Here is a 19,611-nt window from a genome sequence, read left to right on the forward strand (position 1 = left end):
GAGAGAGAGAGAGAGAGAGAGAGAGAGAGAGAGAGAGAGAGGCTGGGAGGGGGAGGGAGAGGAGGAGGGGGAGAGGGCTGGGAGAGAGAGAGAGAGAGAGAGAGAGAGAGAGAGAGAAAGAGAGGGGGAGTAGGGGGAGAGGCTGGGAGAGAGAGTGAGAGAGAGAGAGAGAGAGAGAGAGAGAGAGAGAGAGGAGAGAGAGAGAGAGAGAGAGAGAGAGTGTGGGGGGAGAAGAGAGAGAGAGTGTGGGGGGGGAGAGAGAGAGAGAGAGAGAGAGTGTGGGGAGAGAGGGGCTGTGGGGGGACGAGGGGGGAAAGAGAGACACGGGTGGGGGTGACTGGAGGGGAGAGATGGAATTCAGGGAAGATAGATCACGTTCTTCCAGGCCCCTATGAAATCATGGTCACGACACTGACACTATTCACTTCATACCCAATAAACCTGTTAACAATTCGTACACAATGCCCCATCTGTAGTCGGGTGGTAGGGTGGGGGTAAGGCCATGCACATGCGCTGGTGTAAGGAGGGACTTCAGCTGGGGGAGGCATGCACTTGGATGGGTAAGGCACTTCGACTGGGGGAGGGATAAGAACATAAGAAATAGGAACAGGAGTAGGCCATTTGGCCCCTCGAGCCTGCTCTGCCATTTAATACAATCATGGCTGATCTGATCATGGACTGAGCTCCACTTCCCTGCCCACTCCCCATAACCCCTTATCCCCTTATCGTTTAAGAAACTATCTATTTCTGTCTTAAATATATTCAATGTCCCAGCTTCCACAGCTCTCTGAGGCAGTGAATTCCACAGATTTACAACCCTCTGAGAGAAGAAATGTCTTCTTATCTCTGTTTTAAATGGGTGGCCCCTTATCCTAAGATCATGCCCTCTAGTTCTAGTCTTCCCCATCAGTGGAAACATCCTCTCTGCATCCACCTTGTCAAGCCCCCTCATAATCTTATATGTTTCGATAAGATCACCTCTCATTCTTCTGAATTCCAATGAGTAGAGGCCCAACCTACTCAACCTTTTCTCATGTCAACCCCCTCATTCGCGGAATCAACCTAATGAACCTTCTCTGAACTGCCTCCAAAGCAAGTATATTCTTTCGTAAATATGGAAACCAAAACTGCAGGCAGTATTCCAGGTGTGGCCTCACCAATACATTATATAGCTGTACTAAGACTTCCCTGCTTTTATACTCCATCCCCTTTGCAATAAAGACCAAGATACTGTCATGTATCTTACATTATTATATATAACTGTATCCTAACATGCTATACATGACTGTAATAAGATATGACCTGTAACCACCAGCATACCTTACCACCAGGGGTGCACTTGCAAGAGACAGGTATATAAGGACAGGTCTCAGGCAAGTGCAGCATTCCAGAGCTGTGAAATAAAGGTGCAGGTCCAGAGTGACCTTGACTTCACTACATGCCTCATGTGAATCTGTACTGAGGGGACAGGACTTTACAGTGGAGACGGGTTACGGGATTACAGAATCCACAGAATGGCGAACAACGGATCAGATGAAAAGTACAATGCGGGAGACAATTGGGAGGACTTTACAGAAAGGCTCCAGCAAAGCTTTGTAACCAAAGACTGGTTAGGCGACGATAAGGCAGACAAGAGAAGAGCCCATCTCTTGACCAGCTGTGGCTCGAAAACATACGCTTTAATGAAGGATCTGTTGGCACCCGAGAAACCAGCAAGCAAGTCGTTTGAAGAATTGAGCACACTGGTGAGAGACCACCTGAAGCCAGCGAGCAGCTTACACATGGCCAGACACAGGTTCTACAACTACAGACGCTGTGTGGCCCAGAGCATAACCCGACTTCATGGCGGAACTTCGGAGGTTGGCTAGTTTATGTGAGTTCTCCGATGAACTGAGAGGAGAAATGCTGAGAGACTTTTTCATTGAAGGAATAGGCCACGCAGGCATATTCCGAAAGCTCATAGAGACCAAGAACCTGACCTTAGAAGCAGCAGCACTGGTTGCACAGAAATTCTTGGTAGGGAAAGAAGAAACGAGGTTGACTTACAATGCAGGTACGACAACTAACGAAATATCGGAACAAGAAGTTCACAGCACTAAACAAGCTGCTACCCCCACACACAGACAAAACCGGGAGAACAGGCTCTTGACAGCAGGCAGAAGCCATCAAGGGCCACAGGAACGGCCGTTCACACCTCATCAACCCACAATGCGAGCAATCAACTACAAACTGAGAGAAGCTCAAGAGAGATCAGCCAGACGCAGCTCATTCTTTGGGAACACTTTGAACAATGGAACAGGTCTGTGCTGGAGGTGTGGAGGTGGGCACTCGTGAAGGGGATGTCGGTTTCAGCAGGCTGTTTGCAGAAATTGTGAATATACAGGGCATTTGGCCCGCATGTGCAAAAAAACGGCAGCTCGGCTGGTATACGAATCGGATGGGTCGGAAAGCGGACCAGAAGATGGTGGGGACAGTACCCGGGACACCGATGTACAGCTGGTCAACACGATTAATGGCAACAGGACGCCTTCTATAAATGATGAGGGTCCTACTCAACGGGATATCTGTCAACATGGAGCTGGATACGGGAGCGAGTCAATCTCTCATGGGCGCTCAACAATTTGAACAACTGTGGTCGCATAAGAGAGACAGACCAAAACTCACAAGGGTCGACACCAAACTAAGGACCTATACCAAAAAAATCGTACCAGTCCTCGGCAGCGCCATGCTCTCTGTCACACACAAAGGGACAGTGAACCGACTTCCCCTGTGGATTGTCCCCAGAAACCCCCCAACACTGCTGGGGAGAAGCTGGCTGGCAAAACTAAACTGGAAATGGGATGATGTCCATGCCATGTCATTAGAGGAACGGACCCCCTGCTCAACAGTTATAAAGCGATTTGAACATCTCTTTCAGCCAGGTGTGGGCATTTTCAAAGGGGCCAAAGTCAAAATCTACATCACACAGGATGCTAGACTGGTCCATCACAAGGCCAGAGCTGTACCCTATGTGATGAGGGAAAAGATTGAACATGAACTAGACAGGCTTCTGCGGGAAGGCTTTATATCACCTGTGGATTTTAGCGACTGGGCAAGTCCCATCGTCACAGTCATGAAGCCTGATGGATCCGTACGAATCTGTGGGGACTACAAATCTACCATAAAGAGAGTCTCCCTACAGGACCAGTACCCGCTGCCCAGAGCGGAGGACTTATTTGCCACATTGGCTGGAGGTAAACTTTTCTCAAAATTAGACCTCACATCTGCGTTTATGACGCAAGAATTGACCGAGGAATCCAAGCTACTCACCATTAACACACATCGAGGCCTTTTCATGTACAATCGATGCCCATTCGGCATCAGGTCGGCAGCTGCCATATTCCAGCGCAACATGGAGAGTCTGCTCAAGTCCATCCCGGGGACGGTTGTATTTCAAGACGACATACTTATCACGAGCAGGGACACCAACTCCCATCTCCGTAATTTGGAGGAAGTACTAAAGTGGTTGGATCGGGTAGGCCAACGAGTCAAGAAATCCAAGTGCCTGTTTCTCGCAGCCGAGGTTGAATTTTTGGCAGAAGGATTGCCGCTGATGGAATCCGCCCAACAGAGTCCAAAACAGAAGCAATTCGCCTGGCACCCAGGCCCCAGAACTGCGCGCCTTTCTCGGGCTATTCAATTACTTTGGGAACTTTATGCAGAACTTAAGCACGCTGCTGGAGCCTCTCCACGTGCTACACAGGAAGGGGTGCGATTGGTTTTGGGGAGACGCCCAGGAACGTGCCTTCAATAAGGCACGCAACCTTCTGTGTTCCAACAGTGTTTTGACTTTCTTTGACCCAGGTAAAAAGCTAGTTCTTACATGCGATGCGTCAGCGTATGGGGTCGGGTGCATTTTGCAACATGTCAATAGTGCGGGCAAATTACAACCCATAGCTTATGCCTCCAGGTCACTTTCGCGGGCGGAGCGCGGGTACGGAATGGTGGAGAAGGAGGCGCTCACGTGCGTGTACAGTGTCAAAAAGATGCACCAATACCTTTTCGGGGCCAAGTTCGCATTAGAAACCGACCACAAGCCCCTCACGTCCCTCCTATCAGAGAGCAAGGCAATAAACGCCAACGCCTCGGCACGAATTCAACGGTGGGCACTCATGCTGGCGTCCTACAACTATACCATAAGGCACAGACAACTGTGCCGAAGCGCTCAGCAGGCTACCCCTGGTGACCACGGAAGGGTCTGACGAACAGGACTGTGAGAGTGTCATGGCAATCAATGCCTTCGAGTCCACAGGTTCACCCATGACGGCTCGCCAAATCAGAGCCTGGACGGCCAGCGACCCCACGTTATCCTTAGTAAAAAGATGTGTCCTAACCGGTGACTAGGCAGAGGCTCGCGATGCCTGCCCCGAGGAATTAAAACCCTTTCACAGGCGCATGCATGAGCTATCACTACAAGCAGACTGCCTGATGTGGGGCAGCCGAGTAGTCATGCCTCTGCGAGGCAGAGAGGCATTTGTCCGGGAGCTCCACCGCGAGCACCCGGGGATCGTTCTCATGAAGGCCATTGCCAGATCCCACATCTGGTGGCCTGGTATTGACGCGGACTTGAGCTCTGCGTCCGAAGGTGCACCATTTGTGCCCAACTCAGCAATGCCCCCAGGGAGGCTCCACTGAGCCCCTGGCCCTGGCCTACCAAACCGTGGTCGCGGGTGCACGTAGACTATGCGGGCCCATTCATGGGCAAAATGTTCCTCGCAGTCGTAGATGCATTTTCAAAGTGGATCGAATGCACCATTTTAAACTTGAGCACAACCTCTACCACTGTGGAGAGCCTCGCAACCATGTTTGCAACGCACGGAATCCCTGACTTATTGGTCAGTGACAATGGTCCGTGCTTCACTAGCGCAGAATTCCAAGACTTTATAATTGGCCACGGCATAAATCACGTCAAGATGGCACCGTTCAAGCCGGCCTCCAACGGCCAGGCGGAGAGAGCAGTGCAAATCATTAAACAAGGCATGCTTAAAATCCAAGGTCCCACGCTGCAGGGTCGGCTGTCGCGACTGCTGCTGGCATACAGATCTCGTCCGCACTCACTGACTGGGATCCCCCCCACGCAACTGTTGATGAAAAGGACTTTAAAAACAAGGCTCTCATTAATCCTCCCAGACATGCACGAAATCGTTGAGGCAAAGCGCAGTAAGCTGACTGAGTACCATGACAGAAATTCGAGGGGGAGATGGAATGAGATAGGGGACAAAGTGTTTGTACTAAACTATGGCAGGGGTCCCAAATGGCTTGCAGGGACAGTAACGGGCAAGGAAGGAGACAGGCTACTGGTAGTACAAATGGACAATGGCAAAACCTGCCGGAGGCATGGAGACCAAGTCAAGAGCAGATTTACCAACAGCACTACGGAACCAGAGGCAGATTACAATGTGCAACTCGCACCACACCTGGTGGACAGACAGAGGGAACAACCTGAGGAAAGGGCAATCCCAACAGACAGCCCAGGCGAGTCAACAACAATCACACCAATCGAAACAGCCAGCCCAGGCGAGATACCAGCAACCACACCCAAAGAAAAACAGACACCAAGGCAAACAACTGAACCACAACTCAGACGCTCCACGCGAGAGCGTAGACCACCTGAGAGACTGAACCTATAAAGACAATAAGACCTTGGGGGAGGGTGATGTCATGTATCTTACATTATTATATATAACTGTATCCTAACATGCTATACATGATTGTAATAAGATATGACCTGTAACCACCAGCATACCTTACCACCAGGGGTGCATTTGCAAGAGACAGGTATATAAGGACAGGTCTCAGGCAAGTGCAGCATTCCAGAGCTGTGAAATAAAGGTGGAGGTCCAGAGTGACCTTGACTTCACTATATGCCTCGTGTGAATCTGTACTGAGGGGACAGGACTTTACAGATACCATTGGCCTTCCTGATCACTTGTTGTACCTGCATACTATGCTTTTGTGTTTCATGCACAAGTACCCCCAGGTCCTATTGTACTGCAGCACTTTGCAATCTTTCTCCATTTACTTGGACTGGGATAAGGCACTTCGGCTGGGGGAGGGATGTACTTTGACTGGGGTACGGAACTTTGGTTGGCTCTTGCTGTCTTCTGGGGCGCTGTGTCCTCTGTCTCTTCAGGAAGTCAAAGTGGATCGAGTTACAATTTGCAAAGTCAGTGAGACCTTAGACTGGGCGTTTCCAGTTACACATTCCAGGGAAACCTCACTGTGTAGTTTATCCTCCAAGGGGACTAATCATAGACAAAGGGTGGAGCATGGTGGCCATGTTTGCAGTACAAATAAGCGCATCCATAGAAAATATCCTGATTTTAAATGGCATGCCTTATTTAAATACTCATCCAGATAATGCACTCCAGAACCATAAAGGCATAAAAATATTTCATTTTGAAATTGAGACTTTGAAGTTATAAAAAGCTGCACATTTTTTGAAATGCATTGAATGGTTAGCTGTGCTTATCCTGGGTGCATGAAATCAATAAAAACTTTACTTGGCGTACATAAATAGAGAAAACTGACTGAGGAGAGGGAGCACCACTCTTGTATTCAAATACTGAAGGGGTGCAATTCCTCCCAACAAAAAGGTTGAAGTAAATACAAAATGAAAAGGACCACTTTGACTCACACTTACTGAAGGGTTGAAGAATTGGGAGTGAATTGGAACAACAGTTTTCATAAGCAGCAAGGAGACGAGGCCCTCATTTTAACACCTCAACTGAAAGACAGCTTGAGGGACTGAATGGTCCTACTCCTGTTCTCATGTTGTCTGTCAGAGATGCCGTCTTTCAGATGAGATATTAAAATGAGGGCCCTGTCTGCCTTTTCAGGTGGAGCTAAAAGATCCCGTGGCTCTATTTGAACAGCAAGGTAGCTCTCCTGATGTCCTATTCAACATTCATCTCACATCGAACATCACTAAGAGATAATCTGATCATCTATCTCATTGCTGTTTGTAGGATCTTGTGAGCAAATTGTTGTGTTTTCCTGCTCTACAACAGTGGCAACATTTCATACATTACAAAAGTTCATAATTGGCTGTGAAGTGCTTTGGGCCATCCTCAGAACATGAAAGACACTATATAAATGCAAATTCTTCTTTTAATATGAAGAGCCCTAGTTCCCAAATGATGCCGTGTATAATGCAGTACACTCAAAGGAACCCTACCATCGTGTCAAATTGCCCTGTCCAGCTTATGCCTCCTTTCCCTGCAAAAAAATGGTGACGGTGTCTCTGTAAACAATGGTGATCATTTACAGACTGCCTGATGTGGCAGATGTCCCCTGTGATAGATTTGAAGGGTTTAACAGCATAAAAGTTTCAACTTGTGGTAACTTTTCCTTCTATGTGAAGATGTAACCCAGTTCCAGATGTTGCCAGCAGGTTATCCTGCAGCAGAATCTCTGGCAGCCGCTCATGTGAATCAGTGATGACAAAAACAGGTCTCTTGTGACATGTTCAAGTAGGTGTGGTGGTTTCTATAAATACAGGTCCTGGCGTTATGACAGAAACATGCAAAACACCCAAGATGTTGCTGTACTTGCATTAGTTGGTTCTTCATGAGCTCATGATCACAAGATATGCAAGGATGAGGAAGATCAATTGCCCCATCTTAGTTCACCTGCCATTGTTTGGGCCACTCATATAATTTATTTAACTTTTTCTCCAATTTCTGGGATATCTCTTTCAATTTGAAAGACCCTCTGAGTTTGATATCACATGCAAATTTGACGAAGTTGCATTGAGCTTCTGAATGCATGTAAATTAGAAACAGAAGTGGTTCCAACAGCAAGTCATCGGGCACCCCACTCAGTTCTTCTCTTAACCCTGGGACTACCCCGCTAACGAATACCTGCTGTTTTCTACTATTAAGCCAATTTCTTATCAGCACCCAAGTTTTACCTTGAATCCCCATAGCTTCAAACTTAACTAGTAGCCTTTCATGGGGAATTTAGCAAATGTCATCTGGAAATCTAAGTACACAACATTGTAGGGTTTACCATAGTCTACTTGGGATGTCACTTCCTCAAAGAAATCAAGAGCGGCAGTTTGGCAGGGTGCTGTCCTACTAAAGCTGTGTTGGCTGTGGTTTGCTAGATTTTACAGCATGACTTTGCACCACTGGTAGAGCCTCAGTAAGTCTTGGCTTTAGTGTTTACCAAAGATAAAAGTTAATTCCTGTATTATTTTTGTTTGAGGAAGATGGGCCACTGTTTCCAGGCTTGATGCATGTGTCTTCTTGAATATTATCAGAAACCTGTCTCTGTTCTTTTCCAGATAATTAGGGTCCCAATAATCAAACTAATCTGTGATCAATCTGCTGTTAATTGATTTTACTTTTTTATTTAACATTTCAGCTCTAAAGTTTTGCTCATTTTGAATTAAAGGAATGTAATATAATTACTAGGCAATATTTTTCCAATTTTATTCTCTCTAACAGTCTGTTCCTTTCACGCAGTTACTTCCATATCAGCCAAATATTCCTAATTTTATTTCAACAACAGAAAACATGAATGATTCATGTTGAAGGAACAAGGAAAGTGAATATTAAATATGCTATGTGACTGAAGGGGGAAGATTCACTTGTTTCACATTAATGTTTTGAGGCGAGAAGGAGCTTGCTCAGTTTTTCCAAAGAGATTAGTCCAATACTCACATTTTGCCTGCATCAAACTGTGGAGTTTTGGGACCGAATAGAAGTGCGCTAACCACATTTCTCTTTGCAAGCAGTAAATTCGAGCACAGATCACCACATCATTTTATTCCCTTGTAAATTATGCCCAGATCAGCCTAACCTACATCTTTGCCGCTGAAAGGGTAGTGAGGCAGCCTGCGCCCATACAGTATGGAATCAGACCAGCAATCCCTCCAACCAACATACAGTGCCACCACATTATCAATTCTTCCTCCTAGCAATCATGCTCATTTTCACCCGGCAAGAAAAGGGGTGGGATAAGGACACAAGTTATTTACAGCCCATTCAGAATTCAAAATCAAGGTCAACTGCTCATCAGACTAACATCCAATTGCATTATGCTCCAGGAATGTTTAACCAAATATATCTGGAGATGAGCTGCTTTTAGAAATGAAATGATCCACAGTAAGAGGAGAAAATAGACAATGTTTTGTCTTTTTCCATTCTACATTTCATTCCCATCATCATACAAAGCTCAAGATCCTCGTACAGCATATACAGTCAAACAATTTTCAAAACAAATAAGGGAGGAAACAAATAAATTATTGGATTATCTACGGCCCTTGCATTGAATCATTTTTATCAGTAACTAGAGCTCATACATCTGAGAACCATAATAAGGATAATTAGTTGTGCTAAGTACATATTCTGCTGCACTTGAAATGGCTCAAATCAAAACAAAATTACCTCAAAACACGGCCTTGCACATCGATTTGAGATTTTAAGTAACACATGTAGTGTGTTTAACAGCAGAAAGCAATGATGGTGTTACGCATTGGTGTTTTATGGAGACAATGTGTTAGACTTGAGTTAATCCCACCAAACTGCCATGTGCTGAGTTACAAGTTCTATCTACGTTACTTTGGGGAGCTACTGAATGGAAGGACAAGCCTTTTGTCAGGGAGGAAGGGTGATTGGGGGGTGGGGGATGGATAGTTCATTACACCCAGCTGCTTTTTATACCACATAACCGTAAAGCTGGACTCAGAGCACCAGCGGCAGAGGCATATGGCACTTGCCCTCTTTGACATGGATAATCCATGCTACGGAAAGACCCAGAAAATACAGGGAGATAAATTATGTATTAGGAGCAAGTGTAGCCCTGCAAAAGAGTTGTTAAACAAAGGAATTGGCACTAGTGCAATGTTACAGTGCCTATATACTGTACCACAGAGTCTGTGGCATCCAGACAGAGTTAGCAGGGAGGATGCACAGAACAATGTGCCAACTAGAGGCATGTACGAATGGCTATTTTACAGAGACCACTGAACTAATCATCTGAATGTCCTCTTGATCAAAGAAAGCTGCATGGTTCATAGGGAAATCAAAATAAATCATGAGGATTGGATGAGAATATAAATTGAAGAAAATAATTCAAACCAGTATTTTCCTCTATTGCTATAAATACTTAGGCCTGGTTCCTTAACTAGCTGAGTTTTCCCATTTCTCCTAATGAAGGCCTCATGGTCAAAATGTTACATCTGATGTGTTTAATTTTTCAGCGAGTCTGAAACAGCCTCTTACTCTATATGAAAGGGATCGAATGTTAACTCACACATTAATGAATATTTGAAGACAATGTGTCTTCTGAAATCCTTGTTACCTGATGGTGTCAGTAGAATCACTGCAGCTATAATGAGTGATGTTTTGATGTGTGATGCACAACAAGACAGATTGCAAAGTTGGAGTATAGGTAGAATCTAGCCCAGTGTGTGGTATACAGCAAGAGCCTTCCTCATGGTGGTACACAGCAAGATGGGTCTGAATAGTGACTCAGTGAGAAGGATGCCAACAGTAGTATAGAGTGAGAAGGATCCTAATGGTAGTATACAACAAGAGAGAGAGACAACAGTTGTATGCAGTTGGAGAGATCCCAGTGGGTTTTCACTTCGAGGGATTCCAACAGCAATACACCACAAGATAGATCCCAATGCGAGCAACAAAGAAAACAGGGATTCCAATGGTAGTATGCAGTGCGAGGGATCTCACTGATAGTACAGAGAGATCCCAATAGTTGTGTAGTGAGAGAGTACTATGTAGTCAAGGGGATCCTAACGATGTTACACATCATCAAGAGAGATTCCAATGGTGGTACGCAGCAAGCAACATCATAATGGGAATACCCTACAAATGGCATTCCAAAGGTAATATACAGTTGGTGGGGGACAGGGAGGGGAAACACTCTGTGCCACAGAGCAAGGAATGATACAAAATAAAATCCACTAATAAAACAGTTTTATGAAACATTTATTGGCTCAGATTTTGCTGGAGCGGGACATCTCACGGCATGCCCCAATAATTAGACTTGTTCGTACACATTTAGGTTTTAACATTTTTTGCCCACAAAGTTTCTGGAAGGGTATAGGGCATTTAGGACCTAGGTAAATAACAGGACAAACAGTGTACCTTCTGAACCAATGAGATTTAAGGTTGAGAAATAAACAAACAGAGGAAGGACTCAGAAGGAGGGTGAATTAGAGTCTAATCAGCTACAGAAAGAGAAATAGAGGAAAAGAAAGAGTGGATTGAGAGAAAAGAGCCAGTAAGGAAAAGTAAGAGAAAAAATAAATAAAAAGGACATTTTAAAAATCTCCTAAACCAATTCACACCAGAAGGAATGAGACTCCACACTTTTAATTGTTTACTTTCTGGGCACAACTGGTCGATTGGCGGTCATTAACAATTATCATGTCATTAAAAGGTACTTATCTTATTAATTACTACACTTAACTTTCTACGGCAAGTTTAATGGCCAATTAAAGTGCAAATGCAGCAACTTCATGAAAATCACGGGGCAGTGAAGGGTGAGATGCCGTTTTCGCGAAGCTATCAGCAGAACAGTGTAAAGCGGCCAGCAACTTGTGGCAATTCGCAATTCACGAGCATCCTCGCTACAAGTTTCTGGCTGATTTGCGCAATCACAAGTCACTATATTTTCAGCAAAATCTGGCCCAATAACTCAGTCACAGGCCCAAATTCTCACTTAGCATTAAAGAGAACACACTGCCATTCTAAACCTATATTTGTGATGCTAACTTGTTTTATTTTTGGAACAAATTGTGTGACATTCTTTGAACAAAGGAGACACAGGGGTCAAGTTTCGACCTGAGTTGCTCCTGTTTTTTTGGAGCAACTAGTTTAGAATGGAGTATCTTAGAAATTGCAATTCTCGGCCTTTGGCTTGCTCCAGTTCGAGTGAGTTAGAACAATTTCTTTTTAGAACAGATTTTTTTTCCCCAAAAGGGGGCGTGTCCGGCCATTTCCGCCTGTTTTGCAAGTTTAGGCAGCAAAAACTTACTCCAAACTAATTTAGAATGGAGTAAGTGTAGATTTTTGTACACTCAGAAAAACCTTGCCTACACTTGGAAATCAGGCGTATGGAACGAAAGATGGGGGGGGGGGTGGGTTTACAAACATTAAACACTTCACTTTTACAAATAAAGAGCCATCATCAATAATAAATGATAAATAAATAAACCAATAAACAATCCAAATAAATTATAAAATTAAAAAAAAATTAAAAATCACTCAATAAATAAAAAAATATTTTTACTCACCTACTGCAGCACCAGGGAGAAAGGGGGGGGGGGAAGAGAAGATGATTGGGGGGGGGGGAGAAGAGAAGAAGATGGGGGGGAAAGAAGAAGATGGGGGGGGGGGAGAGAAGAAGATGGGGGGGAAGAGAAGAAGATGGGGGGGGGAAAGAGAAGATGATGGGGGGGGAAAAGAGAAGAAGATGTGGGGGGGAGAGAGAAGAAGATGGGGGGGGGAAAGAGAAGATGATGGGGGGGGGAAAAGAGAAGATGATGGGGGGGAGAGAGAAGAAGATGGGGGGGGAAGAGAAGAAGATGGGGGGGAAAGAGAAGATGATGGGGGGGGGAAAAGAGAGATGATGGGGGGGAGAGAGAAGAAGATGGGGGGGAAGAGAAGAAGATGGGGGGGGGAAGAGAAGAAGATGGGGGGGGGAAAGAGAAGATGATGGGGGGAAAAGAGAAGAAGATGTGGGGGGGGAAGAGAAGAAGATGGGGGGGGAAGAGAAGAAGATGGGGGGGGAAGAGAGAGAAGATGATGGGGGGGGGGAGAGAGAGAAGATGGGGGGGGGAGAGAGAGAAGAAGATGGGGGGGAGAGAGAGAGAAGATGGGGGGGAGAGAGAGAAGAAGATGGGGGGGGGAGAGAGAAGATGGGGGGGAAAGAGAAGAAGATGTGGGGGGAGAGAGAAGAAGATGGGGGGGGGGAGAGATGAAGATGGGGGTGAGAGAAGAAGATGGGGGGGGAGAGAAGAAGATGGGGGGGAGAGAAGAAGATGGGGGGGGGAAAGAGAAGAAGATGGGGGGGGGAGAGAGAAGAAGATGGGGGGGAGAGAAGAAGATGGGGGGGGAGAGAGAAGAAGATGGGGGGGGGGAAAGAAGATGGGGGGCGGTGGGGGAGAGAGAGGAGTGGGGGGGAAGAGAGAGAAGATGGGGGGAAGAGAAGAAGATGGGGGGAAGAGAGGAGTGGGGAAGAGAAAATGGGGGGGGGAGAGAGAAGAAGATGTGGGGGGAGAAGATGTGGGGCCTCTGGGAGAGAGAGAAGATGGGGGGAGGAAGAGTGGGGGGGGAGAGAAGAGATGGGGGGAGAGAGAAGAGGGAAGAAGGGGGGAAGAGGGGGGAGGAGGAGTGGGGGGGGGGAGAGAGAGAAGAAGAAGAGAGAGAGAAGATGGGGGAAGGGCGGGAGGGGGGTGGGGGAGAGAGAGAGGAGATGGCGGTGGAGGAGGGGGCGGGGGGGGGAAGAGAGAGAGTGAAGTTGGGGTGGGGGGAGGGGGGGGGGGTGGGGGGAAGAGAAGAGAGGAAGATGGCCGGAGTGGAGGAGGGGGGGGGGGTGGGGAAGAGAAGAGAGGAAGATGGCTGGGATGGAGGAGGGGGGGGGGGGGGAGAGAAGAGAGGAAGATGGCCGGAGTGGAGGAGGGCGGGGGGGGGTGGGGGAAGAGAAGAGAGGAAGATGGCTGGGATGGAGGAGGAGGAGGAGGGGGGGGGGGGGGGGGGGGGAGAGAAGAGAGGAAGATGGCCGGAGTGGAGGAGGGCGGGGGGGGGGGTGGGGGAAGAGAAGAGAGGAAGACGGCCGGGGTGGAGGAGGAGGAGTGGGGGGGGGGGGGAAGAGAAGAGAGGAAGAAGAAGCCCCGCACGCAGCCGATGCCGGGCTGCCAACGTCTCTTCGCCGACTCCAGCGAGATGTGGGCGGGCGGGCCCCGACGACGACGAAGAAGCTGGGCCCCGCCGAGGACTTTGGGCGGGGCCCGCACGCAGCGGATGCCGGTCTGCCAACGTCTCTTCGGGCTGGGCCCGCCCCCAGCGAGAGGCCGGGCAGGCGGGCCCCACCGCCGAGGTAAGATGCGCAGGCCACTCGGCCGGGGATAGGGGCGACGTCCCTTCGGCCTAGGATAGGGTCGTCGCCCCAGAGACAGGGCGCCGGCAGCTACTGCGCACGCGTGCAGCTGCCGGCACTGTTTTCGCCACACGGCTGTAGCTCCGCCCCCAGCAGCTCCTGCTGCACAGCGCCGAGGTGGAAATGGGCCTACAGCTATCTGAGAATCGCGAGGTAAGTATTCAGCACAATTTTTGTTCTATAAATAAGGCGGGCCTCTCCGATGTGCGCCGTTCTAGCGGGCAGCCGAAACTTGGCCCCATTGAGTTAGCATAATTAATAAGAATGTCAGAAAAAATCTAAAACGATTCTCAATATTTCACAAAAGCAAAACTTAATGAAATGCTAACAATCAAAATATGGCACTGTACTGAGAGTTCATGTATCACCACGCATGGTTAATGAAAGGGTTGTTGAAAAATAACCTAGAATTAACATACTAAGACCTGTGGAGCATCCTTTGAAGAGATCTGGGTAGAATTTGATCTGCATAATGGTCTAAATTTGGCATGGAATGCAGATTCATAGTAAAACAAGAGTTTAATAATGAACACCTTTAGTTACACTGTCAAACATCGTAATATGGCACATTACTTGGATGTATTTTTTGGGGGTAGTGGAGAAATTAGGATATAAAAATGAGGTGACTAATTCTGGAGTCTTATCAGGTCAGACTGCAGAAACAGAATTTCTGTGCAATATTGTTTATTGACAGCCATGACATATTGCATAAAACACTCAGCTGTAGCATCCTCTTTGGCTCAGGCCACCCAAATGGCAAAGTGCAGTTTCCAACTCCTGAAACTCTTGCAGACATCTGTCTAAGATTATTTTGTAACAATCGACTGCATCATACCCATTTCAAACAAACGGATGCTTTATCTTGGAGACTATTTTATTTTCACTTTATAATAATTGCCTTTTAGTAACGATAATCCCAAAAGATAATTTCACGATTCTATATAAATCTTTTAATTACCTGCTCGAGGACGTGCTGGGCAAAGACCTCCTCATGGCCCCAGGGCTCATGCTATAATACGAAGATCCTTCCAAATCGGAGAGGGAGAAATTCGGGCCTGTTCCGGCAGCTATTGGTACTGGGAAGTGTAAAGAAAAACACGTCATTTTTTTTTCCAAAGAAAGAAAAAACTTCTGAGACATATCAGAAAACTAAGATTTACAATGGATTTGCATTATATTGCAGTCAGCTCATTTTTGGCAGTTTGTGCTAGGCAGTCTTTTAATGAGAAAGTGCACAATGATCTGTAAATGCGAGGCAATAGTAGGAAGTAGTATGACTGATTAGTGCAGAATTTGACCTGGGATCAGACCCATCACAATTCAGACACCTTGCAGCGAGAAAGCTGATGCAGTGTGTGCAATAATGCACCAGGAAAAATAGCCACATCGCATTCCGACTGACTTCAAAGAAAATCAATCATAGCTGCAATCTCAAATGACTAACCTTAAGGGCTTATCTAATGCTTCTTTATGCCTGAATTCTAAGGACATTTGCTTTTAAAGACATTCATCATTTTTTTTTTTAAATGACAATATTTTTTTGTTACCTGGAATTAAAAACTGCCAAAAACAAAGCTATATAACAATCCTATTATTCAAACCAACTTTGCAAAAATAATTTTATAAAGCTTAAGTGCCTACAATAAAGCCAAGATAAGAATAATTGTGCAGAGATCTGAAATAATCCCTTCAAAAGCCAAAAAAAGAACTCAAAAATAATTAAGACTACCTTCACTGCTAAAGAACACAAGCATCTGGCTGTCTTATTGAAGTACAGTATGGTAACATGACTGGACTAATGATATTTGAGAACTGACATAGATCAAGAAATAAAGCACTTTTAAAGTAGAGTTTAAGTATGATAAAATCACATGGTTTTGTTAAGACTTTTGAAGCTTAGCTTCATAATGGCATTTAAAAAAAAATTAATACTTGGGATCACATAGGTAGCTTATATTGCAATTCTAACTTTTGCAAAATTCTTCAAGTTTTAAATCAGAATAACGAACATTTTACCAACCTTAGAGCAGCTTATGCAGTACATCACCTATATTGCACCTCAAATACAGTGGCGAGGTGTTCTGCTTCTGCACGCCCCAGTCCAGAATTTGTTGTCCATTACAATGAATGAGCAGAAAATAGCAGGCTGGCGAGTACTGAAGCACTAACCTTGGTTGGTGTGTATGTACACATATTACATAAGGACTGGCTTGCATATGTCACCTCATCAGATCTCTCAGAAATATCCCTACCAGGCTTCCAAACTGTCCTCAATTACTAAGCCAGGGAGGCTTAGACAATGTTTGCAGGTAGTGGTCAGAGACATAAGAACATAAGCACATAAGAAATAGGAACAGGAGTAGGCTATACTGCTCCTCGAGCCTGCTCCGCCATTTAATACAATCATGGCTGATCCGATCATGGGCTCAGGTCAACTTCCCCGCCCATTCCCCATAACCCCTTATTCCCTTATCGTTTAAGAAACTGTCTATTTCTGTCTTAAATTTATTCAATGTCCCAGCTTCCACAGCTCTTTGAGGCAGTGAATTTCACAGATTTACAATCCACTGAGATAAGAAATTTCTCCTCATCTCAGTTTTAAATGGGCAGCTCCATATTCTAAGATCATGCCCTCTAGTTCTAGTCTCCCCCATCTGAGGAAACATCGCCTCTGCATCCACCTTGTCAAGCCGCCTCATAATTTTCTAAGTTTCGATAAGATCACCTCTCATTCTTCTGAATTCCAATGAGTAGAGGCCCAACCTCCTCAACTTTTCCTCATAAGTCAACCCCCTCATCTCCGGAATCAACCTAGTGAAACTTCTCTGAACTGCCTCCAAAGCAAGTATGTCCTTTCGTAAATATGGAAACCAAAACAGTATTCCAGGTGTGGCCTCACCAATACCCTGTCTAACTGTAGCAAGACTTCCCTGCTTTTATACTCCATCCCCTTTGCAATAAAGCCCATTGGCCTTCCTGATCACTTGCTGTACCTGCATAATATCCTTTTGTATTTCATGCACAAGTACCCCCAGGTCCTGCTGTACTGCAGCACTTTGCAATCTTTCTCCATTTAAATAATAACTTGCTTTTTGATTTTTTCTGCCAAAGTACATGACCTCACACTTTCCAACATTATACTCCAACTGCCAAATTTTTGCCCACTTACTTAGCGTGTCTTTGTCCTTTTGCAGATTTTTTGTGTCCTCCTCACACATTGCTTTTCCTCCCATCTTTGTATCCTCAGCAAACTTGGCTACATTACACTCGGTCCCTTCTTCCAAGTCGTTAATATAGATTGTAAATAGTTGGGGTCCCAGCACTGATCCCTGCGGCACCCCACTAGTTACCGATTGCCAACCAGAGAATGCACCATTTATCCCGACTCTCTGTTTTCTGTTAGCATGGATAGAGGATTGGCTAACTAATATATTACCCCCAACCCCTTGCACTTTTATCTTGTGCAGTAACCTTTTAAGTGGCACCTTGTCAAATGCCTTCTGGAGGTCCAAATACACATCCACTGGCTCCCCTTTATCCACCCTGTTCGTTACATCCTCAAAGAATTCCAGCAAATTCCAGTAAACTACGCAGGACTAGTTCATAACTTTGGGTATGACGCAAAAAAGTGCTTGGTGGAGATCAGATATTTGCGAAAAATGGAGGAGGAAAAGGTCTGAGATTGAATCACTCAATGCATTATCTCCTTTGCCTTCCAGTGGTGAGCTTAAGAACATTAGAGATCTGAGTGTAAAATAGCTGCCTCCTTTCATGTTTCATGGAAGGATGAGCAGCCCTTGTGGAGGGGGGTGTGCAGATGTGCATCTCCATGTTTGTAAGTGGTGAGGATCAATAACTCTGAATTTGACGTTTATTACTTTTTGCCAGAAGGAAGTTGACTTTATCCCAGTCATGCTAATCTGGCCCTAAACATGGCAACAGAGTTTTGTTACAGGCCAGTAAAGGAAAAATCATGCTAAAAGCTTTCCTTAGAATACTATTAATTATTGCTCCAAAATATGTTTAAAAACAAATCTTTTGGAACATAGTTTGCTTTCCTTTCCAATTTCAACTTAAAATTATGCTTTCTTTATTTTTTTCAAGTTCCGAGTTATTGATCCTCACCACTTACAAACACGGAGATGCACAGTTGCACACCCCCCTCCACAAGGGCCGCTCATCCTTCCATGAAACATGAAAGGAGGCAGCCATTTTACACTCAGATCTCTAATGTTGTTAAGCTCACCACTGGAAGGCAAAGGGGAGAATGCATTGAGTGATTCAATCTCAGACCTTCTCCTCCTTCATTTTGCACAAGTATCTAACCTCCACTGAGCACTTTTTTACATCATACCCAAAGTTATGAACTAGTCCTGTGAGGAATTGTGGATAAAACCTCATGTTCTACCATTCTTGCAGCATCAACATGCTGCTCAACTGCACTGGCTTGACAGCTTAAAGCATCAGAATGTAAAGAAACATTAAAAAGTGGGAGTGTTTAAGGAAAAATCTTGAGTAATGCAGGAGCCACTTTATGCAGCAGTTTGTCAATTAGGAATCAAAGAGTGAAAAAACAAAAAACTGTTCCCTGCAGCTGTTCATATTAAACTCCTTACAAAGTGGGAAAGAATGAAAAACAACCTTTAGGAAGCAGACTATTTCAAGGTTGACCTTTTGTGGCTTCACACATTTTCTCCTCAGGTGCTAAAGCTGTAAAATATTTGACAAATAGCCACTTTTCCACCATAAAATAAATGTATACTAATTAAAATTGACAGGATTACTTTGGTTTGGTAACTTAACCCTTTCAAGACCTGGATTTTCTTTGCAACTTACACTGTACAGAGACTTTAAATGAAAGAACATTGGAAGTATTTGGAGACAATTTACTGAAATATTGCACGGTTTGATCAGTTTTATCTCATATTGTACAGTTGTTCTCAAAGCAAACTACTCTTTTCTCCGTAGACTTTCCTAACTACACTACATTAGACACTGTAGCAAGCTGGTAGAACTGCCAAGTAGAGACAGGGATCCTTACTGCAATGAAATCAAGACCCATTACACCATGTCCTACTCGAATTCTCCCCGAGACCTCTAAACTGTGGAATTCGAGCAGTACTCCTATAATTTACAAGTTTTCAAGTCTAAAAGGTGCCATCACCTAATCACTAATATCCGTTTTATCTTGCCTTCCTTCCTTCTCTTTTCAAACTTACCAAATTCCCTGCATTAAGAGCCTTGGGCCTTACCAAATAAAAGAAGCCTCTCCGAGCCAATTTGGAAACAAATTGAGTTAATTTGGTCCCATCAATAATACATGCTAGCTAGATCAATTAAGTGAGTATTCTGCTAATTGAATCCATGTGCTATAACTTAAAGATGCTAAAGCTGCTGTTGAAGGATAAATATATCCTGCAAATAATCCAAACTAGTGCTGAGTTA

At 45.2% G+C, this 19,611-nt stretch overlaps 1 protein-coding gene across 11 annotated transcripts in view; it reads right to left on the reverse strand.

The window, feature by feature from the left end:
- The window catches only part of nfia (nuclear factor I/A), a 593,806-nt gene that overhangs the window by 203,992 nt on the left and 370,203 nt on the right, over positions 1-19,611 (reverse strand). For all 11 annotated transcript variants that reach the window (XM_070886921.1, XM_070886922.1, XM_070886925.1 and 8 more), the window contains one exon: positions 15,125-15,242. In XM_070886921.1, the coding sequence (XP_070743022.1) occupies positions 15,125-15,242 (118 nt within the window). The remainder of the gene's footprint in view (positions 1-15,124; positions 15,243-19,611) is intronic.

This window comes from Pristiophorus japonicus, chromosome 8 (assembly GCF_044704955.1).
Source record: "Pristiophorus japonicus isolate sPriJap1 chromosome 8, sPriJap1.hap1, whole genome shotgun sequence".
Lineage (NCBI taxonomy): Eukaryota > Metazoa > Chordata > Chondrichthyes > Pristiophoridae > Pristiophorus > Pristiophorus japonicus.